Below are 26207 nucleotides of genomic sequence, written 5' to 3'. Positions count from 1 at the left end.
TATGCTTGCATGAGATATATTATTGCTATTATTAGTATTATTATTATTTGGAATTAATTTTTATTTATTTATTTTTTTTTTTTTACATTTTAAAGTTTAAGAAATTAAGTAGTTATTTTTTTATGTTATATATGCTAAACTATATACATATATATATATATATATATATATATATATATATATATATATATATATATATATATATATATATTTTAAATATAGCACATTTAAACATAACATTTCAGAAAAACTTAATAAAAACAATTGTCTTGACGTATTGTGATTAATCAGTTGGGTGAAGCATGGTGACATGTTAGTTGAATTTTCATGTTCACCTGTAGTGTCTTGCCTTAAACTGAGAAATCATATAGAGGTATAGGCTAACCAAACAACAAAACAAAACACAAATAATCACCTCAGCACAACTGAACAAGACAAGTGAATCAACAACTTACCAGTAAACCAGTAAAGATAATGCACTTCTGCCTTTGTATTTGCTTCTGTTACACACTAATATTTAATCTATTAGTTCCTCATAAAAAACGACAATACATAACCTAGTTTAATATATTAAAGGGATACTCCATCCCAAAATTAAAATTTTTGTCATTAATCACTTACCCCCATGTCGTTCCAAACCCGTAAAAGCTTAGTTCGTCTTCGGAACACAATTTAAGATATTTTGGATGAAAACAGGGAGGCTTGAGACTGTCCCATAGACTGCCAAATAATTAACAGGGGCTAACCTTCTGTTTTTTACTTCTTTATTCAGGTTTGTTTCCTTCTTTATTGCCAAAGGCAACAGCACTGAACACGTGTGTGTGTGTGTGTGTGTTTATATAAGCAGAAAATCCAAAATAAACACTGAGTTTGTTTTATTGCACTTTATCTATTTGCATCTTTAAATTTTAATTCCAATACATGTATTTAAACATTTTCTTCTCCAGTTCAGCATTACTTACATACAGTGATTCTTTAACTCTAATATGACAACAAAATCAAACAATTAAACCGTTTAAAACAGTATAGAATGTATAAAATTATATTATTTGAAAAAATGCAGGAAGTTGTCTGTTAGGGTTAGCGTGTAGGTTAGGTTCAGGTTATAGTATGCATAACTAGTTCTATATAAAAACAATATATGTCCATGTAATGTCCATTTTTATTTCTACAGGGAAACAGAAACTTGGAAACTTTAATGAGATGTGAAGGAGAATCCGCTGAGGTCTGAAAGAGCACAAGTGCACGTATTATAATTTTTTTTTGCGCTAATTATTCGCAGCGCGAGTAGCCAGGTGCATTGTGGGAATTTGTTTATAGTTTATTTATACATTATTTAAGCAATATGGTTGGGTTGTTGCGTTAGCAGTGTTATGTGAGTTTGTGTGAGTTGGGTTCATTTTACTTTACTCGCCGACAGAGATGAATGCATTGTTGGCTTTGAATTGTTTGCCCACTGGGGAGCATGTGTTGATGTGTCGGGGTCCTCCCTCTATCCTCGGTAACGAGACCGTGCCGCTTAGGTCGGGCCGGAGACATCATGGAGAGCCGCAGAGCACGCAACAGAATTGCAGAGGAGAGGCCGCCGCCTAGACACTAGCACTCACCGGCTCGGGTCCCCAGCTGCCGCTCGTTAGCTGCAGAGACTGTGGACAGTATTGCAACTCAGACCAGCGCATCTCAGCCGCTACCACCGCAGTGCTGGTGAAGGTAAGGGGCTGGCTGCAGGCCCGAACACATCTGCACTGGCCAGCTGTGTACTCCCAGGGGCCCGAGATCAAGGTGCTTCATTCTCAGCGGGGCAGCCTGGAGCTTCAGCACAGAAGGGACCCAGCCAATGCTCTCAGGCGCTGTTGGAGCAGTACCTAGTCGTGGCGCCCATGGAGAGGATTGGGGTGGACATCTTGGGTCTGTTCCCCATCACAGAGGCTGGCAACCATTTTGTCCTGGTCGCCATGGACTATTTTATGAAGTGGCAAGAGGTGTATGCAGTGCTGGATCAGAGTGCTTCCACGACTGCACAGCGACTAGTGGATGAGATGTTCGAACTTCATAGTGACCAGGGGTGGAATGTTCAGTGAGGTGTGCCAGCAGTTGGGAGTGAAGAAGACAAGAACTACTCCCCTCCACCCTCAAAGTGATGGTCTGCTTGAGCGGTTCAACCACACCCTGGCCACCCAACTTGCCATCTTGTCAAGCCAGTACCAGAGAGACTGGGACCAGCATCTGCCCCTGGTCCTGTGGGCATATAGGACAGCAGTGCAAGAGTCAAGTCAGTGCACACCGGCGGTGCTGATTTTTGGGATGGAGCTCCGCATGCCGGTGGACTTGGTGTTTAAGTCGCCACCCAAGCCAGAGATTGCTGGTGGACCAGAACTGGACTACTGATTGAAGGAGCACCTGAGCATGGTTCACTAACTGGCAAGGGAGGCCTAAGAGGACGTATGACACCAAGGACCACGGGCCTACCTCTGGGCCAGGGAACAGAGTGTGAGTGTTCTTCCCCCAGAGGAAGTGGCGGTTGTCACCCAAACTGATTCATCATTAGCGGACCTGGGGAGATTCTGGACCAAATTTCAGAGGTGGTCTTCCGGGTCCGATTCCCTGGATGGGGTAGGCGGGTGGTGCTTCATAAGGACCGTTTGGCACCGTAGCACCCACAGGCCCCAGAACAAGAGACTGGTGGAAGCCAGGGCAGCTCCCCACCCTCCACTCCCAGTGCCGAGATGGATGATGACAGACTCAGGACTGAGCCTGGCGCTGGGGGTAGAACATCAGGGAGTCTGGAGCGTGTTTGATGCTGGCCAGGACATTTGTGGGATTTTGTTGTGGGAGATTAGGGTTACTGGGGTACTAACCCTCTTTGGTGGGGGGGGTTGGTTATGTAATGACCCGGCATGAAGCGTAAGCACACAGCGTGAGCAGCCGGGTGCATTATGGTTATTTGTTTATAATTGATTTATGTATTGTTTAAGCAATATGGTTGGGTTGTTCTGTTAGCATTATTATGTGTGTTTATGTTCAAGTTGGTTTGCTTGGGTTGGGTTCATTTTACTGCACTGTTATGTGTAAGTGTGTCCGTCACCGTTATGGAGAGAGGTGTGTAAGGCAGGGACCCGGTGGTAAGGCTTTGTCTTTGCAAGTTTTCTTTCTGTGTTAAAAATAAAAAGGGAAAAGAAGACAGTGCAGTCTCCTGCCATTTGATTCTGTCAGCTCGCCTGCTTCTAGAGACCCTCGTGGTCGTACGGTGTCTGGGACACGAGTGCTCTCACTCTCCGTCAGCCAAGCGTAAAACTCGCTCCACAAAAACTATAACACCACAATAAAAAATATCACAATAACACTACACTCCCATATTATATCCACACAAAACACACTCTCATAAAAAAAAACAACATGTTACAAAATAAAAAAAAAGCTATTATTATTCTCGCCTTTCTTGTCTCTATCTTCAGTGTCTCGTGTCTGTGTGACATTTAAATTATTTCCCTATTAATTTACATATTGTTCTTACAGACTGAATCATCAGGACAGAATTTGAATATGTGCCATTCTTCCTCAAGATGATGATGATTGTAAAAGAAACAGGAAACCAGGAGCGCTGTTCAGGTAAAATATGCAGAACCATCAGAATCTGAGTATTTTGTCTGATAAAAAAAAAACCCTTGTAGAAACAGGGTTAGTAAAACTAATAAAATATGCTACCTGAAATAAATTTAAACATAGTATTTTAGCTAGTTGCAAAAGCAACATTTCTCATCTCTGTTTAATTTAACTTCTTGTAATAAATGACTAAAACTATATATATATATATATATATATATATATATATATATATATATATATATATATAGTTTTAGTCAAAAATATTTCAGTTACAAACAAACTTTATGTTTGGAATATTTCTGCTGTATTTCTTTAAAATAAATCAAGAGAAGGCCAGAATGTGTCTTTTGTGGTGAAAAACTGTCAAGTGACAGCATGAAACCAAACACAAAAAGACACCAGGAAATGAAGCATCCAGAGACAATCGATCAAGATCAGGGCCTGTATTCATGAAAAATCTTAGTGCTAAGAGCTGCTCCTAGTAACAAAATTCTAAGAAAATACTTAGAAATGTGGGTGTTTCCTCTTAAAATTAAAGAAAAACGTAATTCTTAAGGTCCAAAATGGTTAGAAGTATGAACAAGGACTTAAGAGGCTTAAGAGTTTCTTTAGCAGAGGAGAAATTGGACGATACATGAAGAAGGAGAAGTGGTGACCCTTACTCTTTTGCATCTTTTTTGTCCAACCTTGTTTACCTAGGCTGTCAGATTTGGATTACCTGGCTGAACCGATTACTCTTCAGGAGCTGGAGTCAACAATCCGATCTTTAAACAAGGGGGAAATCCCCAGGTTTAGATGGTATTCCAGTCGAATTGTATTCTACTTTTTGGTCGGATTTAGGCCCCCTCATGCTAGATATGATACATTTTTCAGTTACTCAAGGTTCATTTGACCCATCTATTAATATAGCTGTTATTTCTCTCTTGTTAAAAAAGATAAAGATCCGAATTCTTGTTCTAGTTACCGGCCACTTTCTTTGATAGGGACTGATGTTAAATTATATGCTAAGGTACTATCTCGTCATCTAGAGAAATTCATGAATAGGCAAGTTCATCATGACCAAACAGGGTTCATTAAATCTCGCTCAGCTTCGGATATTTTACGCAGGTAATATCATACTATTAATTAAACTAATAGTTTGTCCTCCCCTTGTGCAGTTTTATCTCTAGATGCAATGAAAGCTTTCGACCAGCTAGAATGGAACTACTTATGGGAGGTTCTACAGCATCTGGGTCTAGGATCGAGTTTCATAAACATGATAAAAGTTCTGTACGTCAATCCAGCAGCCTCTGTTCTCACAGGTTCTGTTTGCTCTAACCCATTCTTTATACATCGAGGTACTCGTCAGGGTTGCCCGTTTTCTCCTCTGTTATTTGCTTTATCCTTGGAACCCTTAGCTCAAGTGGTCCGACGATCTGAAACTATTTCTCCCATAAATATAAGGAATACTAATCATCATATTTCTTTATTTGCTGATGATATCTTATTGTTTTTGGAGAAGCCGTCACATTCTATTCATCATGTATTGAATTTATTTGACCATTTTGTATCGCTCTCTGGGTTTAAAATTAATTGGAGTAAGTCATGTTTACTTCCCCTCAATTCTAAATTTGATCCCATTTGCCTTTCGGTATCTATTCCATTGGTTCAGAACTTTAAGTACTTGGGGATAGATGTTTTTCCTTCCCTGCAAGAAATTCTTTCAAAAAACTATAATAGTATTCTAGCCAAAATATCCTCAGATTTGGAAAATTGTTCTCGTCTTCCTACTTCCCTTCAGGCTCATATATCGGTGATTAAAATGAATGTTCTCCCACGTATTAATTTCTTTTCTTCCATGATTCCTCTCGCTCCACCAGTTGGCTACTGGAACAAACTTGATGCATGTGTTTCACGGTATATACTGTATGGGATGGGAAACGTCCTCGTATTAAACTGACTACCTTACAACGAAGTAGATTACATGGAGGTCTTTCTTTCCCTAATTTGAGACTGTATGCTCAAGCCTTTTCCCTCCGCCCTTTATCAGTTTGATTTGATTTTATTTTATTTTTACTACCAAAGCATAAACCACAATATTATACCTTTCACAGAAAAATGTGATGGAGAATTGCCAAAAAACCATCAAGGGGTTTAATTGGTGGCAATATCCATAGAAAATTCTATTTAATAAATTAAAAAAACATATTCTAAAACATTTTATCAAACAGTGTAAAATTGGGATTAAAACACAAACCCATAAGGAAAATTCAAACAACTTAATAACAACAATTTTACTCTCTGTTTAAACTGTTCTTTAGAAACCTCAATAAGTGATGTGGGAAGACTGTTCCAAACCTTTGACCCTCTATATAATACACTAAACTGTGTTTGAGTCATACGAGAGTAGGGAGGCCTGATAAGACAACCACTACGAGTTGGATAATGATGAAATTCATTATTAAAAATAAAAATATTACAAAGATGCTGGGGAAATAACTTTTTTATATAGAACTATAAACAAAAATAAAGCAATTTGAAGTTGATTTTACTTGATAAACAGTAAGAATACTTGCCTGAGTAAACAGTGATTGGGAAGGGTGACTACGATTTACACAAAATATTATTCTTAAAGCTCGCTTCTGAAGTCGAAAAATAGATTCCAGTTTAGTTGGGTGGGTACTAGCCCAAGCAACATTGCAGTAATTTATATATGGGTACAACATTGAGTAATACAACATGACTGAAACTTTTTTGTTAATCAGGTGCCGTATTTTACCTAATATACCGACTACTTTGGCTATTTTTGTACTTGTGGCACTAATGTGTGGTTTCCAAGATAAAGAGTCATCTAGTATAACACCGAGGAAACGAGCAGATCTAACATTGTTAATGGAGATATCATCAATTTGAATTTTCATTGAGGAATTAAGTGAATCAGACTTGGTACCGAACAATATATAACTTTTTTTTTTTATATGTTTAGTGACTGTTTGTTGGACTTGAACCAAGTAGATAACTTATCAAGTTCTTCATTAACTACTTTTGTTAAAATTTCAGGGTTTAGTTTGGTTTGACCCTGATGCTTCTGTATCTTGGAGAGCAATTGAGGAATCTATTGTTTATCCATATAAATTGAAGCATCTTGTTTTTTTCTGGGGTTCCGCTTAGGCAGTGTAAATCTAGGTTTGGTCCCATTATAACCCATCTCCTATCCACATGGAGGGATGTTGAAAGACGTTTACAACTAGTTACAATATGGCATAAGCATTCACCAATTTTCCACAACAATAATCTTTTGTCAGGCAATCCTCCATTCCATTGTCCGCAATGGACTCATCATAAAGTAAACACTCTGGGAGATATCTTTGATGATAGTGGTTTACAATCCTTCCAGAAACTTAAAACTCAATATAATCAGCCAGGCACTTCCTTTTTTATGTATTTGCGCATTAGATTGGCCCTACGGGCATATGGGGTGCCCTGGAACTCTCAACTGCCTATTCACCCTTTGCGCAAACTAATTTCCCTCCTCTGCTTCAGTTATCTATCTTTTTCTTCTTGAGCATTCATACAAACCTTTATCTATTACAACTGTTTGGGCTAAGGATCTTAATGAGGATGTGCATATTTTATTTTCGGATCAGATATGGGGAATGTTTAAACTGTCTTCTAAAAACCCTAACCACCAAATGATTCATTGGAAATGGCTGCATAGGGTTTACTTGACTCCAATGAAACGTTTTCATATGAATCTGTCTTCTTCTCCTAAGTGCAATCTCTGTTCACAAGGATCTTTAGGCACATGTTTGCATTTTTTTTGGGAGTGCCCCTCTCTCTCTCCTTTTTGGACTCAGCTCTCACAGGACCTTTCTTATTTGTTGGGTACTGAGATTTGTTTGACTTCACACCATTTTTTCATGAATGACTTTTGGGGCTTCACCTTGTCCGTCCAACAAAGATGTTTACTATTAGCTGCTCTCACTGCAGCAAAAAAGTTGCTAGTCAACCGCTGGAATCCTCCTCACACAATGGACAGACGGACCTGGGCGGTATATTTGTTGGACATTATCTCGATGGAATTCTCAACTTCTCGTATACATGGGTCTAATGTGAAAACCGTTAATTTATGGCATTTATCTTTGAATGTTAATCTTTTCTAAAATATTTGTAAATATTATTTTATTGTATTGTATGTATTAATATTACTTAATTTATTTATTATTATTATTATTTATTTTACTTTATGTATTTATTTATTATTTTTCTTCTCTACCCTTAAGTCTACCAGGGGGTGGGATGGGTTAGGATGGGTTCTAAACTTGCACAGTTGCTTTTTGCTTGATACTACTGTTCACAGAAGAAAATTCAATAAACAATTGTTAACAAAAAGAAAAAATACGCCTGTAATTTCAAAGTGAAGGCTTTTAATAGACCCTACACTTAAACTCTTTTATTTCCTTCTTGGACAACCAACCAATCACAGTCTTCAAAAGACTGTGTCATAGCTAGCAACAAGGTCAGCCCCGCCTCCTCACTAAGATAAAAGTTTTTGTCTTTTCCTCGCTCAGAGTTGCTCTCAGATTGGTCCTGAATCACTTTTAAGCTAAGACTCCTAGTTAGAAATGTTTAAGCTAAATTAGGAGCTCTCTGAGAGGATTCTTAGAATCTTTAAGAATACAGGCCCAGGAATTCTTTGAGAGAAAGAAAGAGAAGGCTGTGTCAAAAAGATGGACAGACATCAGAAAAGTATTTGAAAGTGCAGGTACCATTTACAGAAAGCCACTAAAGTTTAATTTGAGTGTTCGCTGTTGATTGCCAAGGCAAAAAATAAATAAATATAAAAAATATTTGGAGAGGAGCTAATCAAACCCACCTGCAATAAAATAGTGGAGGGAATATGTTAGAATACCTAAAATGTTAGGTAGGTTAGTCCAGAGTTTGGGCACTAAATAGAAAAGGATCTGCCGCCCGCAGTTGATTTTGATATTCTAGGTAATATCAAATCGCCAGAGTTTTGAGAATGCAGCGGACATGGAGGACTATAATGTAACAAGAGCTCATTCAAATACTGAGGTGCTAAACCATTCAGGTATTTTTAAGTAATTAGCAAGATTTTAAAATCTATACAATGTTTAATAGGGAGCCAGTGCAGTGTTGACAGAACCGGGCTAATAAGGTCATACTTCCTGGTTCTAGTAAGAACTCTAGCTGCTGCATTTTGGACTAACTGGAGTTTGTTTATTAAACGTGCAGAACAACCACCCAATAAAGCATTACAATAATCTAACCTTGAGATCATAAACACATGGATTAACATTTTAGCATTTGACATTGAGAGCATAGGTCGTAATTTAGATATATTTTTGAGATGGAAAAATGCAGTTTTACAAATGCTAGAAATGTGGCTTTCTAAGGAAAGATTGCTATCAAATAGCACACTTAGGTTCCTAACTGCTGACGGGGAACTGACAGAGCAGCCATCAAGTCTTAGACAGTGTTCTAGATCATTGCATGCAGAGTTTTAAGGTCCTATAATTAACACCTCTGTTTTTTCAGAATTTAGTAGTAAGAAATTACTCATCATCCAGTTTTTTATATTGACTATGCATTCTGCTAGGTTTTCAAATTGTTATGTTTTGCCGGGCCACACAGAAATATAGCATATGCTGAAATATATCAGCATAACAGTGAAAGCTAACACTGTGTTTCCTGATGGTATCTGCCAAGGGTAACATGTAAAGCGTGAAGAAAAACGGTCGTAGTACCTTGAGGTACTCCATACTGCACTTCTGATCGATATGATACCTCTTCATTCAATGCCTCAAATTGATGGCGGTCATGTAAGTATGATTTCAACCATGCTAATGCACTTCCATTAATGCCAACAAAGTCTTCTAGTCTATTCAAAAGAATATTGTGGTCAATAGTGTTGAACGCAGCGGTAAGATCCAGTAGCACTAATAGAGAGATACAACCACGATCAGATGATAAGAGCAGGTCATTTGTAACTCTAATTAGAGCAGCCTCAGTACTATAATACGGTCTAAATCCTGACTGGAAATCCTCACAAATACCATTTTCTCTAAGAAGGAATATAATTGTGAGGATACTACATTTTCTAGTGTTTTGGACAGAAAAGGGAGATTCAAGATCGGTCTATAATTAACTAGTTCTTTGGGGTCAAGTTGTGGTTTTTTGATGAGAGGCTTAATAACAGCCAGTTTGAAGGTTTTGGGGACATATCCTAATAACAATGAGGAATTAATAATAGTCAGAAGAGGATCTATGACTTCTGGAAGCACCCCTTTTAGGAGCTTAGATGGAATAGGGTCTAACATACATGTTGTTGGTTTAGAGGATTTAACAAGTTTATACAATTCTTCCTCTCCTATAGTAGAGAATGAGTGGAATTGTTCCTCAGGCGATCTATAGCACATTATCTGATGTGATACTGTAGCTGACAGCTGCATGGTTAAAATTTTATGTCTAATAGTATCGATCTTGAAAGTAAAGTAGTTCATAAAGTCATTACTGCTGTGCTGTTGGGATATGTCAACACCTGTTGATGCTTTATTTTTCGTAATTTTTTTTACACCCCATGTACTTGCTACATCATTAGAAGAATGGCATCTACGCTAATATTAGTCTGTTTCTTTCTTATTATCTAGGGTATTAGGGAAAATGAAGAAAAGGGAAAGGGAAGTGAAGGTGCAGTGCAAGAGAGAACCTTTAATTATTTTCCACAGCCCCAGACAAAGGATTTAGACCATTTTTATTAGATACCCATAAAAATAATCTGGTTGTCTGGTTTCTGAAATTGTTGTGGATGTATAGGCTATATACAGGAAATAAGGGGCCAAAATCGCACCTTTTGGGGAACAACAGCTTGATATTGGAACAGGACCCTTAAAAGGACATATTTGTTCTTTTTTTTACCCCTAATAGGTAAGCCTACAAATTAGTACCTTTATTGAATTACTGAATTACTACTCTTAAGGTACTTATAAGTAGCGTACGATGTACTGCTACAGTGTCAAGCTGTTGTACCCCAAAAGGTACAATTTTGGCCCTTTATTTTCTGTGTGGCCTGGATAAGTGTGGGATTTCCCAACCTGAAATTGCATCCCAGTCCGGCCCTGGTGAGCACCCCCTGCTGGCTTCACTAGAACCTCTTCCAAAAGCAACCTAGTTTTCCCAGGAGGTCTCCCATCCAGGTACTGACAAGGCTTAACCCTGCTTAGCTTCAGTGGGTAACCTGTCATGGGATGCAGGGTGATATTGCTGTAGTCTGTAAATTAAAAAGCTGTTTAAATGCATATTCACTTATTGTTTACAAGAAGCATAAATGCACATATACAGTATGTTTAATTAATGACACTTAGCCTGCATCTTAAAATCTTTATTTGAATGTGACAATTAACTTTTAAAATTTTAACTAATTAACATTTATTTGAATATGGCAAAACAATATTGTGCTTTACAATATTTCTATTAATAAATCTGTGACCCAGTCCCCTATCAGCCAATCACTGTGTGCATAGTTAAGTATGCTGACATCATCCATAGCAACTAGGTCAACCCATAGACTGTATAAAAACATGGACAAAGTGTCCGTGACATCACTCATAGGTTTCTGAGGGATGTTTTTGAAGCCAAAAGTAGGCGGAGCTAGCTGTCGCCATCTTAGCAGAGTGTCACCGCGCGTCACTCCCGGATAATTGAAAATGGGTAAAAAGGTGGGAGCTGGTTGCTGAAACCATGCCCACCTAGCTCGACGATGGTGACAGCAGCGGCAATCCACCTGTCACTCAAGTGGACACGCCCTTAATTATGCAGAACGATTCACAATTGTCATGAATGGCCAAATTAGCTATATAGACCAAAATCTTTTTTGGACCAGGCTGTAAACATGTTTTTTTTTTTTTTTTTTTGCTGTAAAGTTGGGCATTTTAACATGAGGAGTCTATGGGATTGACTCCCTTTTGCAGCCAGCCTCTAGCAGCCAGTTGACGAATTACAGTTTAAGTCCCTTCCGTGTGGGCTTCACAAGAGAGAGCGGGAGGTGGACGCTTGGGTCAACCCCACCCTTACTCTTCGCTTAAGACTTCTCTCTACTCCTTAGTATAAGTTTGTCTCAGCAGGTTTGTGGATAGGTTTTAAGAGAAAACTCTTAGCTAAAAACTTTTGCTGCTATTTAGGAGAACTCTTAGTGGTAAGATAAAATGTTATGTGAATACGGACCCTGATCTCTGTGTGGAGCGCTGGCTGTTTTCAGACAAAAATCTTACTGGATTACTACAATTAATGGCAAAATGAATGTTTGGAAATGTAAACTGATATTTCCTACTGACACACTACAGCAAAAGATAGAAATAACTGACTTAAAACCATATTTTTGCTGATGAAATTACTAGTGTTCTAATAATTTTGGCCACCACTGTATGTCCTGTTTCAACTCATCCCTGTCAACATACTGTACACATGCAGGTGGGTTTGATTAGCTCCTCTCCAATTATGTGGCTTTTTTGCCTTGGCAATCAACAGCGGACACTCAAAGGAAACAGTCTTTTGAAGGCTGTGATTGGTTGGTTGTCCAAGAAGGAAATAAAAAAAGTGCTTTTAAGTGTAGGGTCTATTTTAAGTCTTCACTTTGAAATTACAGGTGTAATTTTTCCTGTTTCACCGTACTCTCTCTCTCTCTCTCTCTCTCTCTCTCTCTTTCTCTGTCACACACACACACACACACACACACACACACACACACACACATACACATAATATGTATATATATTCTTTATTTTTTATTTACCCATTTCTGGTGCTTTGGCATTTCTGGCGGTGTCTGATATGTTAGTGTGTCTCTAATAAGATCGGTCACAAACATGATCCCTGCACGATCTAATGTGTAGCTTCTTGTTATCTCACTGTCATGCATTGTGTGCAACACATTTCTTCTCCCTCTTCATGTTTCGTCAAATTTCTCCTCTGCTAAAGAAACTCTTAAGCCTCTTAAGTCCTTGTTCATACTCCTAACCATTGTGGACCTTAAGACCTATTTTAAGTGTTAAGATGCTTTCTGAATTATGTTTTTCTTTAATTTTAAGAGGAAACACCTACATTTCTAAGTGTTTTCTTAGAATTGTGTTACTAGGAGCAGCTCTTAGCACTAAGATTTTTCATGAATAACAGGCCCTGATCTTTACCAATTGTCTCTGGATGCTTCATTTCCTGTTGTCTTTTCATTGTGTTTGGTTTCATGCTGTCATTTGACAGTTTTTCACCTCAAAAGACACATTCTGGCCTTCTCTTGATTTATTTTAAAGAAATACAGCAGAAATATTCCAAACATAAAGTTTGTTTGTAACTGAAATATTTCTGCTACAATATACAAAATACATACTATACATATAGTTTTTTAGTCATTTATTACAAGAAGTTAAATTAAACAGAGATGAGAAATGTTGCCTTTGCAACTAGCTAGAATATTATGATTAAATTTATTTCAGGTAGCATATTTTGATGGTTTTGCATATTTTACCTGAAAAGCGCTCCTGGTTTCCTGGTTCGGCCCTTTGTTGTTTTTACCGTCATCATAATCTTGAGGAAGAACGGCACATATTCAAATTCTGTCCTGATGATTCAGTCTATTAGAACAATATGTAAATTAATAGGGAAATAAGTCACTTTTAATCAGACTGAATAAGCTATTTTTTATGCACTAAAAATCTTTTTATCTGCACTGTTTGTTCACTGGTTTGCACTCTATCTGCCATGTGCCTTGCGCTGCTTTTATTTAACCTTATTTTTATTTTATTTTTTCTATTATGTCTTTTTTACATTCCCTTATTGTATAGTTTTATCTTATATTTTATATTTGATCTAGATTTTTAGGCTCTACTGTTAGTGTTATCTGTATGCACCGGGGGTCTGAGAGTAACGCAATTTCGATTCTCTGTATGTATGTACTGTACATGTGGAAGAATTGACAATAAAGCAGACTTGACTTGACTTGATAATTTAAATGTCACACCGACACATGAGACACTGGAGATAGATACAAGGAAGGAGAAAATAATAACAGTTAATTAATATTGTAACAACTGGCGGTTGTTCATCAGAGCGTGGGCTGACTGGAGCTAAACTAGGCCAGTAGACTGCTACTAAGCTAATTGCTAGTGGGGTGCTAGCATCTATGCAGCACGACTTTTACGCTTGGCTGACGGAGAGTGAGAGCACTCGTGTCCCAGACACCGCACGACCACGAGGGTCTCTAGAAGCAGGCAAGCTGACAGAATCAAATGGCAGGAGATCGCACTGTCTTAATACCACTACTTATATGCAATTCATCAACACACCGAAACACAAACTGACCCCCAACCCTAAGGTTGTGGGTTTGAGTCTCGGGCCGGCAATACCACGACTGAGGTGCCCTTGAGCAAGACACCGAACCCCCAACTGCTCCCCGGGCGCCACAGCATAAATGATACCCACTGCTCCGGGTGTGTGTTCACGGTGTGTGTGCACTTTGAATGGGTTAAATGCAGCGCACCAATTCTGAGTATGGGTCACCATAATTGGCTGTATATCACATCACTTTATTTTTAACACAGAATGAAAACTTGCAAAGACAAGGCCATACCGCCGTGTCCCTGCCTTACACACCTCTCTCCGTGACAGTGACGGCCACACTTACACATAACAGTGCAGTAAAATGAACCCAACCCACGTGAACCAACTTGAACATAAACACACATAACAATGCTAACAGAACAACCCAACCATATTGCTTAAACAATACATAAATCAATTATAAACAAATACCCACAATGCACCCGGCTACTCACGATGCATGCCGGGATATTACAATATAATTCATTAAATAATGCACTTGTGCTCTTTCAGACTTCAGCGGATTCTCCTTCATGTCTCATTAAAGTTTCCCTGCAGAAATAAAAATGGACATTACATGGACATATATTGTTTTTATATAGCGCTAGTTATGCATACTATAACCTTAACCTAACCTACACACTAACCCTAACAGACAACTTTCTGCATTTTTACAAATATTATAATTTTATACATTCTGTACTGTTTTTAAACCGTTTAATTGTTTGATTTTGTTGTCATATTAGAGTTAAAGATTTACTGTATGTAAGTAATGCTGAACTGGAGAAGAAAATGTTTAAATACATTACACAATTACACAATTAAAATTTACAGATACAAATAGTGCAATAAAACAAGCTCAGTGTGTACTTTGGATTTTCTGCTAATATAAACACAAACACACACACAAACATACACACACACACACACACAAACATACACACACACACACACACAAACATACACACACACTTGCCATCTACATTATAGACTTCTATTGTTTATATATAGAGCTAATTATAAATATTATAACCCAGTCCTAACCTACACTGTAACCCTAAGACACAACCCTGCATTTTAATAAATAAATTAGTGCTGTAATTGCTGCTGAAGTGGAGGAAAGAACTTTTGAAGATACGTATTGGAATTGAAATCTAAAGACACAAATAATACGTGTCACAGAATAATCAAAGTGTGTATTTAGTTTTCTTTCCACCTGTATAAACACACACAACAGTGAACAGATGAACACACTCTCTCTTGTTCAGTGCACTTGCCTTTGGGCAAGAAAGAAGGAAACAAACCTGAAAAAGAAACAAACCACAGAAGGGAGTTTTTCTTTCCAGGAAAAGCAAAGATGGGAGGAGCAGAAAGAGAGAGGATCGGTGATATCAGTCTGTCCTGATAAAAGAAGAAACACAAACACACCTGAATCACAACATCTACAGGTAAGAAACTCTGAGTCTTAACTTTACACTGATTATAATATGATTGATTTAGCAGTGTTTATATCACATTATATTAAGCTGATCACTGTTTAACTAGTGAATGTGTGGATTCATTATGTGGGTTTCTCTTTTTAACTTTATTACAATCTGAGTTTTTAAGATGGTTGTCAGTGTTTTAAAGATTTTATTATTTCAGTAGGTTGGTATATTAGCATTATATCAGTTAATATAATATTTTTTACAAATAATGTACAGTAAAATGTATTATTGTAAATGCAACTTAAATCCATAAAACAAATTATTGCTGCTGTATTTTTTACTGAAAAGTTCTGGCAACCACAGCTGCTTTTACTGTAAGTTTTATGTATTTTCAGTGTATTTTCAGACTGAATCACGACACACGTCAGCTTCAGGAGCTTCATGTGTGTATTTATAACTGATGTAGAATCTAATAAGCAATGATAAAGCAGAAATGACATGATCTGATGTTCTGGATCTGGTCAGATGTTCAGCGTCTGCATCATTTATTGAGACTGATTTCTGTTTTTCCCTCAGAAATGGAGAGAATCACATTGATGTCTGTTCTGCTCACAGGTGAGTGAGTGTTTAAATGAGTGCTTGACTAGTACTAGTGCTGATAGTTAGTGTTAGTGCTGTGCTGACAGTGTTCAAGTGTGTTTGAATGATTCCTGTAAATTTTTTATGTTGTTGACGAGATGTTGACTGTTGTTTTTCTGCTACTGTAATAAACCACATAAAAACCACAAAACATCGTCAGTGATTCCCATGAGTCCTTTCAGTCTAAGTTAAAGTTTGAATGTTTAACCTTAGTAATTGAAGATACTAAGACATAAATATAAACAACTTATATATATATATATATTAGTGCTGGTAATTTAACGGGTTATTTAGATTAATTAATTATGGTGAAAAACAACATGTTAAAATGATTAACGCATTTAACGCACTTGCCACGCCTCAGACCTGTGGGTCATCTGACATTTCATACAGTTGATTGATGACAAATATGAGGCAGGGCAACAACTCACTGTGTAATGGAGCTTAGAGAACATAGTTAGAATGTCCCTAAAATTTAAGTTATGGGGCAAAAATGCCCCTGTTTGAGTTTTTGTCTCATATTTACATATTTACATTTACGAGCAATAAGTGCAATATCACACAACAAGCGCAAATGTGATACTGATCTCATACAACAGTTCAGTAAATAAGAAGTGAATATTAGTGTGATTTTAGACACAATCTTGTCTGTTTTGCTCAATTTTGCCAACGAAAATATAAAGACAAAGCAGAACTGTTCGTCTCCGAGCAACACACAACGGCATTTCATTTCTTAAAGGGGTCATATGATGTTGCTAAAAAGAACATTATTTTGTGTATTTGGTGTAATGAAATGTGTTTATGTGGTTTAAGGTAAAAAAAAACACATTATTTACATTACATACTGTACATTATTGTTTCTCCTCTATGCCCCGCCTTTCTGAAATATGGCGATTTTTACAAACCTCATCGTTCTGAAAAGCGAGGTGTGCTCTGATTGGCCAGCAATGCAGTACTTTGTGATTGGCTGAATACCTCAAGCGTGATGAAAATGTTTAGCCCTTTTAACATACTGTGATGCGTGTGTGCCTGATGGGTAGGATAAATTATCAGGACACCAGTGGGATGAGACAAAACCAATAATACCCATTAGAAACAAGGCTTTTGTTGCATTCAGTGGCGACATAATTACTGATTATAATGACTTGGGCCCTGATCACACAGAACATGTTTTTTGCAGTGAGAGGTGTCTTTTTTGAATTGTTTTCAGTTGGCAGTGATTGTTCTACATGTTGTTTATGCAAAGTTAGAATTGTCCCACTTTATAGAAACAGACACCAGCATTGTAGGCTACTCTCACAGGAAACAGTCCTTGTCCTCCGTAAAATCTGAATATTTGGGTTGAGCTGCTCTGGAACAGTGTTGTAAATACAACTTAACCACTATTTTCTAGTTGTGACATCTTTTGGAAGACCAAACAAAGTAGCTTCGCTTTCACAACGAAACACACATGCAAATCTTTCCACACAATGACGTAGACCAGGGCCATGCACAGATATTTTGAGGGGCAGTGGCCCAAACCAAAAAAGGGGCACTAGGGGGGTGGTTGTTAATACAAATTAACCAGTTGTTACAAATATACAATTAAAAGAGAAGACAGCACACTCTGTAATAATTCCAGACTTTATTGTAGATGTTTTGATGAGAGTGGGCTCTCCCTCACTCTCTGAGCCTGCTTCTTCCTCATCTTCAGGGGAAGTAGGGGAGAGTGGGGTAAGTTGAGCCACCCCCTGCATCTTGGCAACTGTACACTTTTACTGTCATGTGACCATGTATTTTGGAAAAACCCATCATTTCTGCCAGACTGTGAAAAGGAGAAACACACGGGAGGAGTGGAAGGCACCCATTTATTTAAAAACTGTTTTTGGCTTGCCAAAGTAAAATTTTAGCATAACAGTTGTAATGGTTGTTACATCAAAGCAAATTTATCCAGATCTAAAATTATTTATGATACATATATAGGTGATTTAGCAACATATAAAACCATGCAAATCATTTAGCTTAATATTAGCTTGAACTGGTTAGCAACAATAGTTTTTCGAAATGGCATCTATGGGGCAAAGTGAGCCAAATGCTGTGGGGTAAATTGAGTCAGCGTTTTAACTTACCCCACCATAAGACACTGTAGTTCAGTTAAATCTCTGAATTATAAACTGGTATTTGAATGTGATATTAGTGGTTTAGTTAGCATATATACACATTATCTGTAGTTTATTTGATAGGGACAGTGTACAAGTGCACCAAATCCTTCTCTGATAAGAACCAGAAAATCCTTTTCATCACATTATAATCAGATATATCTTTCCAGCTGCAGTCACTAATGACCAACAAACTCTCTGTTTAGTCTGTTTTTAGGAAGGCTACACCTTTAGTCTTAAACATATTGTTTCAGAAATGCAAATAATTAAATATTGAAATTTAAACTACATTTGGTTGGTTTTATGTTGTAAAAGTTAACTTTTGAAAAGAAATATGACTGGTTGTAAAAGGCAATTATTAAATTCATTTTTAAATTATTATTTATTTCACATGGGTTTGTATCAGATTTGATCAGATGGTCTGATCAGTGACTCGACTCGGGTCAACTTACACCAAACTGAGCCATGGGAACACTTTTTAAAAAGAAGTCATATTTTAAGAACCCTTTGTCATAGATACATTCTCATTTAAAATGATAGGAATACTTTTATTAGGATAGGATAGGATTCATTGTACTTCTTCATCATTTAAACTTATCTTGAGGACCCATAAGTAAAAATGGCTAATCTTGCCCCACTCTCCCCTAAATGTATTACACATTTAATTTAATATTTTACAGCATAAATCTAGATTATATACTAATAAACAATTCATTTAGAACATTTATTTTATTTTTAATATTATTATTTTTATCTATAGGCCTATTATTAATATGGTTGTATCAAAATATGATGTGTTATAGATTACTAGTATCAAGACAAGTGATTAATATGGGAAATATACTTAATTACAATAATTAAAGTGTGACAAACTACTAAATATTCTATATGATGATTTACCTGCTGACTTGCTGGAGCTGCCTTTAGCAGCCTCCCTTCACTCTTTCTCTCTCTTTCTCTGTCTTCTTTTTTGTGAAGGTGTTTTTTTTTTTGTCTACAAAGGGTGCAAACAACAGCAAATGTTATTTATATTAGATCTAATTGGGTACAATGATTTGATTAGACATTCTAATTCTAAGAACTTGGATATTTTGTTGTTATCAAGTGAATGTAAACCAGATTTGACCCAGACTCTGTTGCTATGGGAAGCCAAGCATATCAGAATCAAAATCACTATCAGAATCAGAAAGAGCTTTATTGCCAAGTTTAGTGACATAAGCTTCCAGTACACAGAGACAACAACAACACACAGGCAAAAAAAAAAAAGGAAATATAAATAGGCAAATATTGCAAGTAAATAGAAAAATAAATAAATTGTATGAACAGTTGTTCTATAGATGATAATGGAATAGAATCGAGTGAGATGCAGGGATGTACTAGGATGGAGGTGGTAACAAATAAATATATTTTTATTGCATAGGTGGGGAACATTTAACTTTTCATGAGGTAGATTTCCTGGGGGAAGAAACTGTTCTTGTGCCTGACTGTCCTGGTATTTGCGGCTCTGAAGCGGCCAGATGGCAAAAGTTCAAAGATGGGGTAACTTGGATGAGAGGGATCCAGAGTGATTTTCTGAGCCCTTTTCCTCACTCTGGATGTATACAGCTCTTGAAGGGTGGGCAGGGGAGCACCAATAATCCTTTCAGCAGTCCGAACCGTTCTCTGTAGTCTTCTGATGTCTGATTTTGTAGCTGAACCAAACCAGACAGTTATTGAAGTGCACAGGACAGACTCAATGACGGCTGAGTAGAACTGTTTCAGCAGCTCCTGTGGCAGGTTAAACTTCCTCAGCTGGCGAAAGAAGTACAACCTTTGTTGGGCCTTTTTAACAATGGAGTCAATGTGATTGTCCCACTTCAGGTCCTGAGAGATGGTGGTTCCCAGGAATCTGAATGACTCCACTGCAGCCACAGTGCTGTTCATGATGGTGAGTGGGGGGAGTGCAGGGGGTTTCTCCTGAAGTCCATGATCATCTCCACTGTTTTGAGAGTGTTCAGCTGCTCAACCTCTTGTCTGTAAGCAGACTCGTCACCGTCCTGGATGAGACCGATGACTGTAGTGTCGTCTGCAAACTTCAGGAGCTTGACAGAGGGGTCTTCTCATATGAATAGCCTACCTATGTAAATTTGTTAACCCACAGTAACAAATTTTAACCGATTAATTACATATTTTTGTTTGCTGCATGCTTTTAAAAACACACTAATAATAAATTATTCGTTTTTTTGAGCAAAAAAAAAAAAGAAAAAGAAAAAAAAAGAGATAAGTCTCGTATAAGTCGCATTTTCAGAAATAAAAAAGGCAGGCGTAATAATGTTATAATGTACCAACATTATGAACACTATATGATATTTTGGTTCCCCTCACTTTACAACAAGTCCTTTAAATTTAACCATATCAGAACAGAACAATAATTAAAAATATATCATTCTAATGGATAAATATAATTGCAGTAGCCCATATAATAATATGGGCTTAGCAAAAAACAAGCCAAAACAAATTAATTTAAAATGAAATAAAGCTGAGCTTACCTCTCTCATTAGGCACAAATCCAAATGTGTCCATATTCATGATGTAGTCTATTTGAAGCTAAACTATTAGCGTATTTATTAGGTAAAATAGGATTTGTAGTTCACTCGCGTTTCAGTATCGAAGGAAAAATATCATAATGAGCAAAAATATGCCACAGTGGACCGGTGCTTACGCCGAATGTCACGGTAAATGGCTGCACTGTTTCCAATGAATGCAGTAGCATATGGTGTGTGTGTGAGGCGCCGGCGCGATTAAACAGCTGAAACATAAAATAGACTACGCCATCATTTTTGGTCATACAGTAAAGGCATAATTCAACACTGAAAAGTACAAAGTGTTAGCAGTTTGAAAATTCAAGAATAATAGCAAAGTTAATAGGAATTATTTCTAAATGCAGTACCATTCTTATTTCGCTCTGCGTTACCAGAATGTTTTAATCTGTGTATAAAAAACAGCCTGGGAGACCTTGCCAGAGCAGTACCCTGCCTCACAGACTTAAATCAGGGCGCCCACTACGGAGACAGCACCAGAGGTGAGGGGGCACAGTGACTGAATATCTCTTTGGATTTGAGACTTTAGTCTTTGCAACTTTACAGATCTTCTTTATGCACCAAGAGCTTGTAACACTCCAAAGAGAAAGGAAAAATTTAAATCTCATCATATGACCCCTTTAATGCACGTCTGAATTCGGTGAATCATTTTTGTGAGTTGAACCACTGGCCATAGGCGTGTTGGATTTGAAGCGGTCGATCGTTGAATGACATCAAAGTACCGCGAGAGCGATTCAGAAACACAAGGATCCGTCTGCTCTCTATAGCTCTCGCGGTACTTTGATGTCACACACCGATCGATCTGATGGTGATGATCCGCTTCAAGTCCAACAAGCCTAATGATTTAATAGACCATTCATAAAGAACCATACACTGTACTTCACTCCTGAATGAATCAGCCTTTTGAACGAAACAAATGAATGAATAAATGATGCAATGACTTTTAAAAGTCTTTTACCACCACCTACTGGCAGTTTGAGTTTATTATTTAGAGTATCACTTCATTAAAGAAATAATTTCATATTTCTATAGTAATAATAGTAATAATAATAATAATTAATTATTAACAGTATAGTTCACCCAACAAAAAAAATGAAAATTTTGTCATCATTTACTCACCTTCATGGTCCAAAAGAGTATATGTAATAAATTTTCTGTTGAATCAAACAAAATATTTCTTGCTGAAGCTACTTTGTGTAATGTTTGTTTGATGCTTTACACAACAATTACTCAAAACCACCTTTATAAACTAAAATCAACCAACAAACACACAAAAACACAAACACAGATCAGCCCACACACACACACACACACACACACACACACACACACACACATATATCTATAGTTTTATTGTACAGCGCAATGTGTGTTACAATAGCAATATATTTCTGTCTCAGAGGTAATAAAGCACTATAAAAATATTTGTAAAAGTTGTAAAATACAATATTGTAGTATGTTTCACAACAAAATACAATATAATGAGTGAGATCTGTGTGAATGTGTCTCTCCTCAGTCGTGCTCAGTTCGTCTCTGCGTCAGTATCACTTTGTGAATCAGAACATGATCTGGACTGAAGCTCAGAGATACTGCAGAGAGAAATACACAGATCTGGTCACTATCAATGACATGAATGAACAGAATGACATAAAACAGGCCATAAAGAGTAACTCTGGCCGTGTCTGGATTGGACTGAGGAGCACAAGCACATGGATTTGGTCTCTGAGTGACCCTGCCTTCTACAGAGGAGAAGATTTACTGTATGAGAAATGGGATAAAATGACAGCAAAACCACAGCCAGAAGAAGATGGAGACTGTGTTTACATGGATTGTGGAGTGAATTGTGCGAAAGCACATAAAGGATATTGGCATGATGCAAGCTGTAGTTACACACTGTATTTCATCTGCTATAATGGTGAGTTCAGCTGTAAGAGATCACAACACAGAAATGTGATCAAAAAATATTGAATATTTCATGTCCAATAATAAAAATAAAATGCAGTTATGAACAATGAACCACAATTGTGTTCGTGGATTTGTCTTTTTTTCTTGGTAATTTTTTTTTTTTTTTTTTGTATTTATTTCTCTTAATCAATATCAGATCAAATGTCCTTCTGTTTTAAAGCCAGTACAGGATTCGTCCTTGAACAGGACAAAAAGAACTGGACAGACGCTCAGAAATACTGCCGACAGAAACACACAGATCTGGCCAGTGTGAGGAATGAGAGTGAGAATAATCAGATTGAGAACATGCTACAAGATGATCAAGTCTGGATCGGTCTGCACAGACTCTGGGTTTGGTCAGATAACAGCACCGCTACATTCACACACTGGAGAACTGGTGAACCCAGCATCGGAACAAACAGAAACAGCATCTGTGTATCAACTGGTATCAGTGATGAAGGATGGACAGAAGAGCTCTGTTCAGAACAACGTCCCTTTGTGTGTTATGATGGTGAGTAGATCAATCATCTGAGCTGCTGTACAGTGTATGTGTGAAACTACAGAAACTCATAAAAGAAGTTCAGCGGTGTAGAATCAAATCTCACTTACAAATTGCTAATAATTTTCACAAATAATTACACAGAAACAATAAGTAAAACATTGAATTACTGTAAATGTAATATTTACAGCAATAAAATGGTACTCTCTTGTAAAATGTACTCTAATGTAAAAAAACAACAAAAAAAAACACGTATTTATTTATTTTTACCATTTATCAGACAGATTTAATTTACAAACACACATGGTAAACACAGAAAGTCACGCGTCACGTTATGCACAAGAACCAGTGAGCTTTATTCTAACTTGACCCACACACTCTATGTATTGAGCTCTATGTTTGTGTGTCAATCTTTGTTTAGATTTAAATAAAAGCTTAAATTTGCTTAAACTTAGTTTGATTGCAAATTGCTGTTAATCGTCTGTTTGTTTACGTCTTTTATTGATTTTTCTGAACATTGCTGCCGTATGCACATAAACTGAAAGTCACTACTGATAAGCTACTACTAAATATTGTAGAAACTTAATTTTCTGTAAAGTTGCTTTGCAATGATTTGTATCGTAAAAAGCCCTATACAAATAAACTTGAATTGAATTGAATTGAATTAAATTAAATCTGGCTTAAAGCGTATGATTCATGATTTCATTACCCGGACAAACTTTTCATTTAAAAAAAAAACATAATTCATGTTTTAGAGATGAACCAAAGTCTTATGGATTTGTAATTACATGAGGGTGAGTAAACAATAACAGAATTGTCATTTACTGTAGACAATTATAAAAAGAATAAAAAATACATTTATTAAAAAAACTACAAATAATAAAAATGATAAAAAAGTACATTTTTAGATGAAATTAAAATTAATAGGTAAAAATAAAAACTTTTTCAACATACTGATAGAATCTATAATATCTCAATGATACTAAAATAGCCATGGTTCCTGTTTCTAAAGGCTCCATGTTTTATTTCTTGATTTTCTTGTTGATCTGTTTGTGTTGCAGATAAACTGGTTCTGATCCGAGAGAATAAGATGTGGACTGAAGCTCTGAGATACTGCAGAGATAGGGACATGGACCTGGTGTCGGTGGATTCGGAGCAGATACAGCAGCGGGTGATGAATGTGACCTCGAGCGCTCTCTCCGATCACGTGTGGCTGGGTCTGCGTCACTCCTGCACAGTGGGGATCTGGTTCTGGGTCAACGGTCAGACCGTGTGCTACAATCAGTGGGCTTCTGATTACAACAATGAACTGGGCGACTGCGATAAGACGGTCAGATCCGGAGTCATTCGAAAAAGCGATAATCACTGGATCAGCCGCCCTGAAACTGATAGAAACAACTTCATCTGCACCAAGTGAGTGCTGGAGAGTCACTGATTACATGTGATCCAGATTACAAATATTCAGTACTTGTAATTAGATTACACTACATTTTAAAATGCCTATAATTAGAGAACCGTTACTTTCTTATGGATTACATGGTCACACAATGCCAGTAAATTATTCATTTAATTATAAAGTAATCAAAAAGCACTCAGAATCCATCACTTAAAATGTGAAATCTAATAGATTGTTTCTATATAAAAGTTTTGTCATGTAATCTGTAACCAGCAATGGACTAAAAATGTTTAAATAATTACCCACTGTGTGTGAGTCAAATAACAGATTTAATCAAGCCATTTGGATTCAAATTATTCAGTTTAATTCAATTCAATTCCAGTATAATTGTAAAGCTCTTTTCACAATACATATTGTTTCAAAGCAGCTTCACAGAAAATGTATATTTCAATGTAACAATCAGGTAGTTTTCTGTTATTGACTCGAATGATCTCCGTTTAATTCTTTTCATGTCTATTTGAACTTCTGTCATGTTTTCACTTGTTTAAGGTGACGGATACACACATTTACAGTGTTTTCTTTCAGTTTGCTTTATTAGTGTTTGTTGTTTAGTGTGTATTATTTAGTACTTACTTTTGTAGAACTAATATGTTCTGCGAACTGCATCTAAAAAATGATTAAAAATAATGCAGTTTTCAATGCAACTTGAAATTTTTTTTTAAAATAACTTCGGTATTTAAACCTTTAAAATAACATTTATCCTTCCTAAATGGGACTGTGATGTAAAATATTTAAGATGCTCTTATAAATGTGACCCTGGACCACAAAACCAGTCATAAGGGTCAATTTATTGAAATTTGTTGAGATAGGACAATATTTGGCTGAGATGCAACTATTTGAAAATCTGGAATCTGAGGGTGCACAAAAACACTAAATATTGAGAAAATAACCTTTAAAGTTGTCCAAATGAAGCTCTCAGCAATGCATACTACTAATCAAAAATTAAAATATACAATTAAAATAAAAATTAAAGTTATGATATATTTCTGGTAGGAAATTTACATAATATATTCATGGAACATGATCTTTACTTAATATCCAAATGATTTTTGGCATAAAAGAAAAATGGATAACTTTAACCCATACAATGTATTGTTTTCTATATACCTGTGCTACTTATGACTGCTTTTGTGCTCCAGGGTCACATATGTGTCACGTTCAGTTTGGTTTATGTTTTGTTTTCATGGACTTTTTTTTAGTTTGCATCTCATTGTTTCCTGTGTTTCCTTTCTGTTTTCTTGGTCGTCATGGTTTTTAAGTATGATCTTATCTGTAACTACAGTAACTGATTATGTTGTTCACCTGTGTCTCATTAATTTCCTTCATTACTGTGTATTTCTTTATTCCTCTCACTTGACACTGTAGACTATGAATATTTCTGGCTTGATGACGAAGTGAGTGTGATATTTCTTTGTATAAAATCATCTACGTGTAAACGTAAAATGGATAATGTTTTATATAATGACAATAAATATACATTGAGTGACTTCATGGAATATTTGCACTATATTTGAACATCAGCAGAAGCATTTAAATAAAGTGAAGGTT

At 36.7% G+C, this 26207-nt stretch overlaps 1 protein-coding gene across 3 annotated transcripts in view; it reads left to right on the top strand.

Moving 5' to 3' along the window:
- The window catches only part of LOC109069624 (macrophage mannose receptor 1-like), a 37353-nt gene extending 12386 nt beyond the window's left edge, over positions 1-24967 (top strand). Inside the window, exons 1-5 of one of the 3 annotated variants that reach the window (XM_042750625.1) lie at positions 15131-15425; positions 15981-16019; positions 22277-22675; positions 22886-23215; positions 24265-24967. In XM_042750625.1, the coding sequence (XP_042606559.1) occupies positions 15983-16019; positions 22277-22675; positions 22886-23215; positions 24265-24620 (1122 nt within the window). In that variant the 5' untranslated portion in view covers positions 15131-15425; positions 15981-15982 and the 3' untranslated portion in view covers positions 24621-24967. Of the gene's footprint in view, positions 1-15130; positions 15426-15770; positions 16020-22276; positions 22676-22885; positions 23216-24264 lie in introns of those variants that run through there. The other 2 variants (XM_042750624.1, XM_042750626.1) reach the window with 2 other exon arrangements.
- Positions 24968-26207: the final 1240 nt, after the last annotated feature.

Source organism: Cyprinus carpio, chromosome B23 (genome assembly GCF_018340385.1).
Source record: "Cyprinus carpio isolate SPL01 chromosome B23, ASM1834038v1, whole genome shotgun sequence".
NCBI lineage: Eukaryota > Metazoa > Chordata > Actinopteri > Cypriniformes > Cyprinidae > Cyprinus > Cyprinus carpio.
This window is presented reverse-complemented; position numbering and strand designations above follow the sequence as displayed.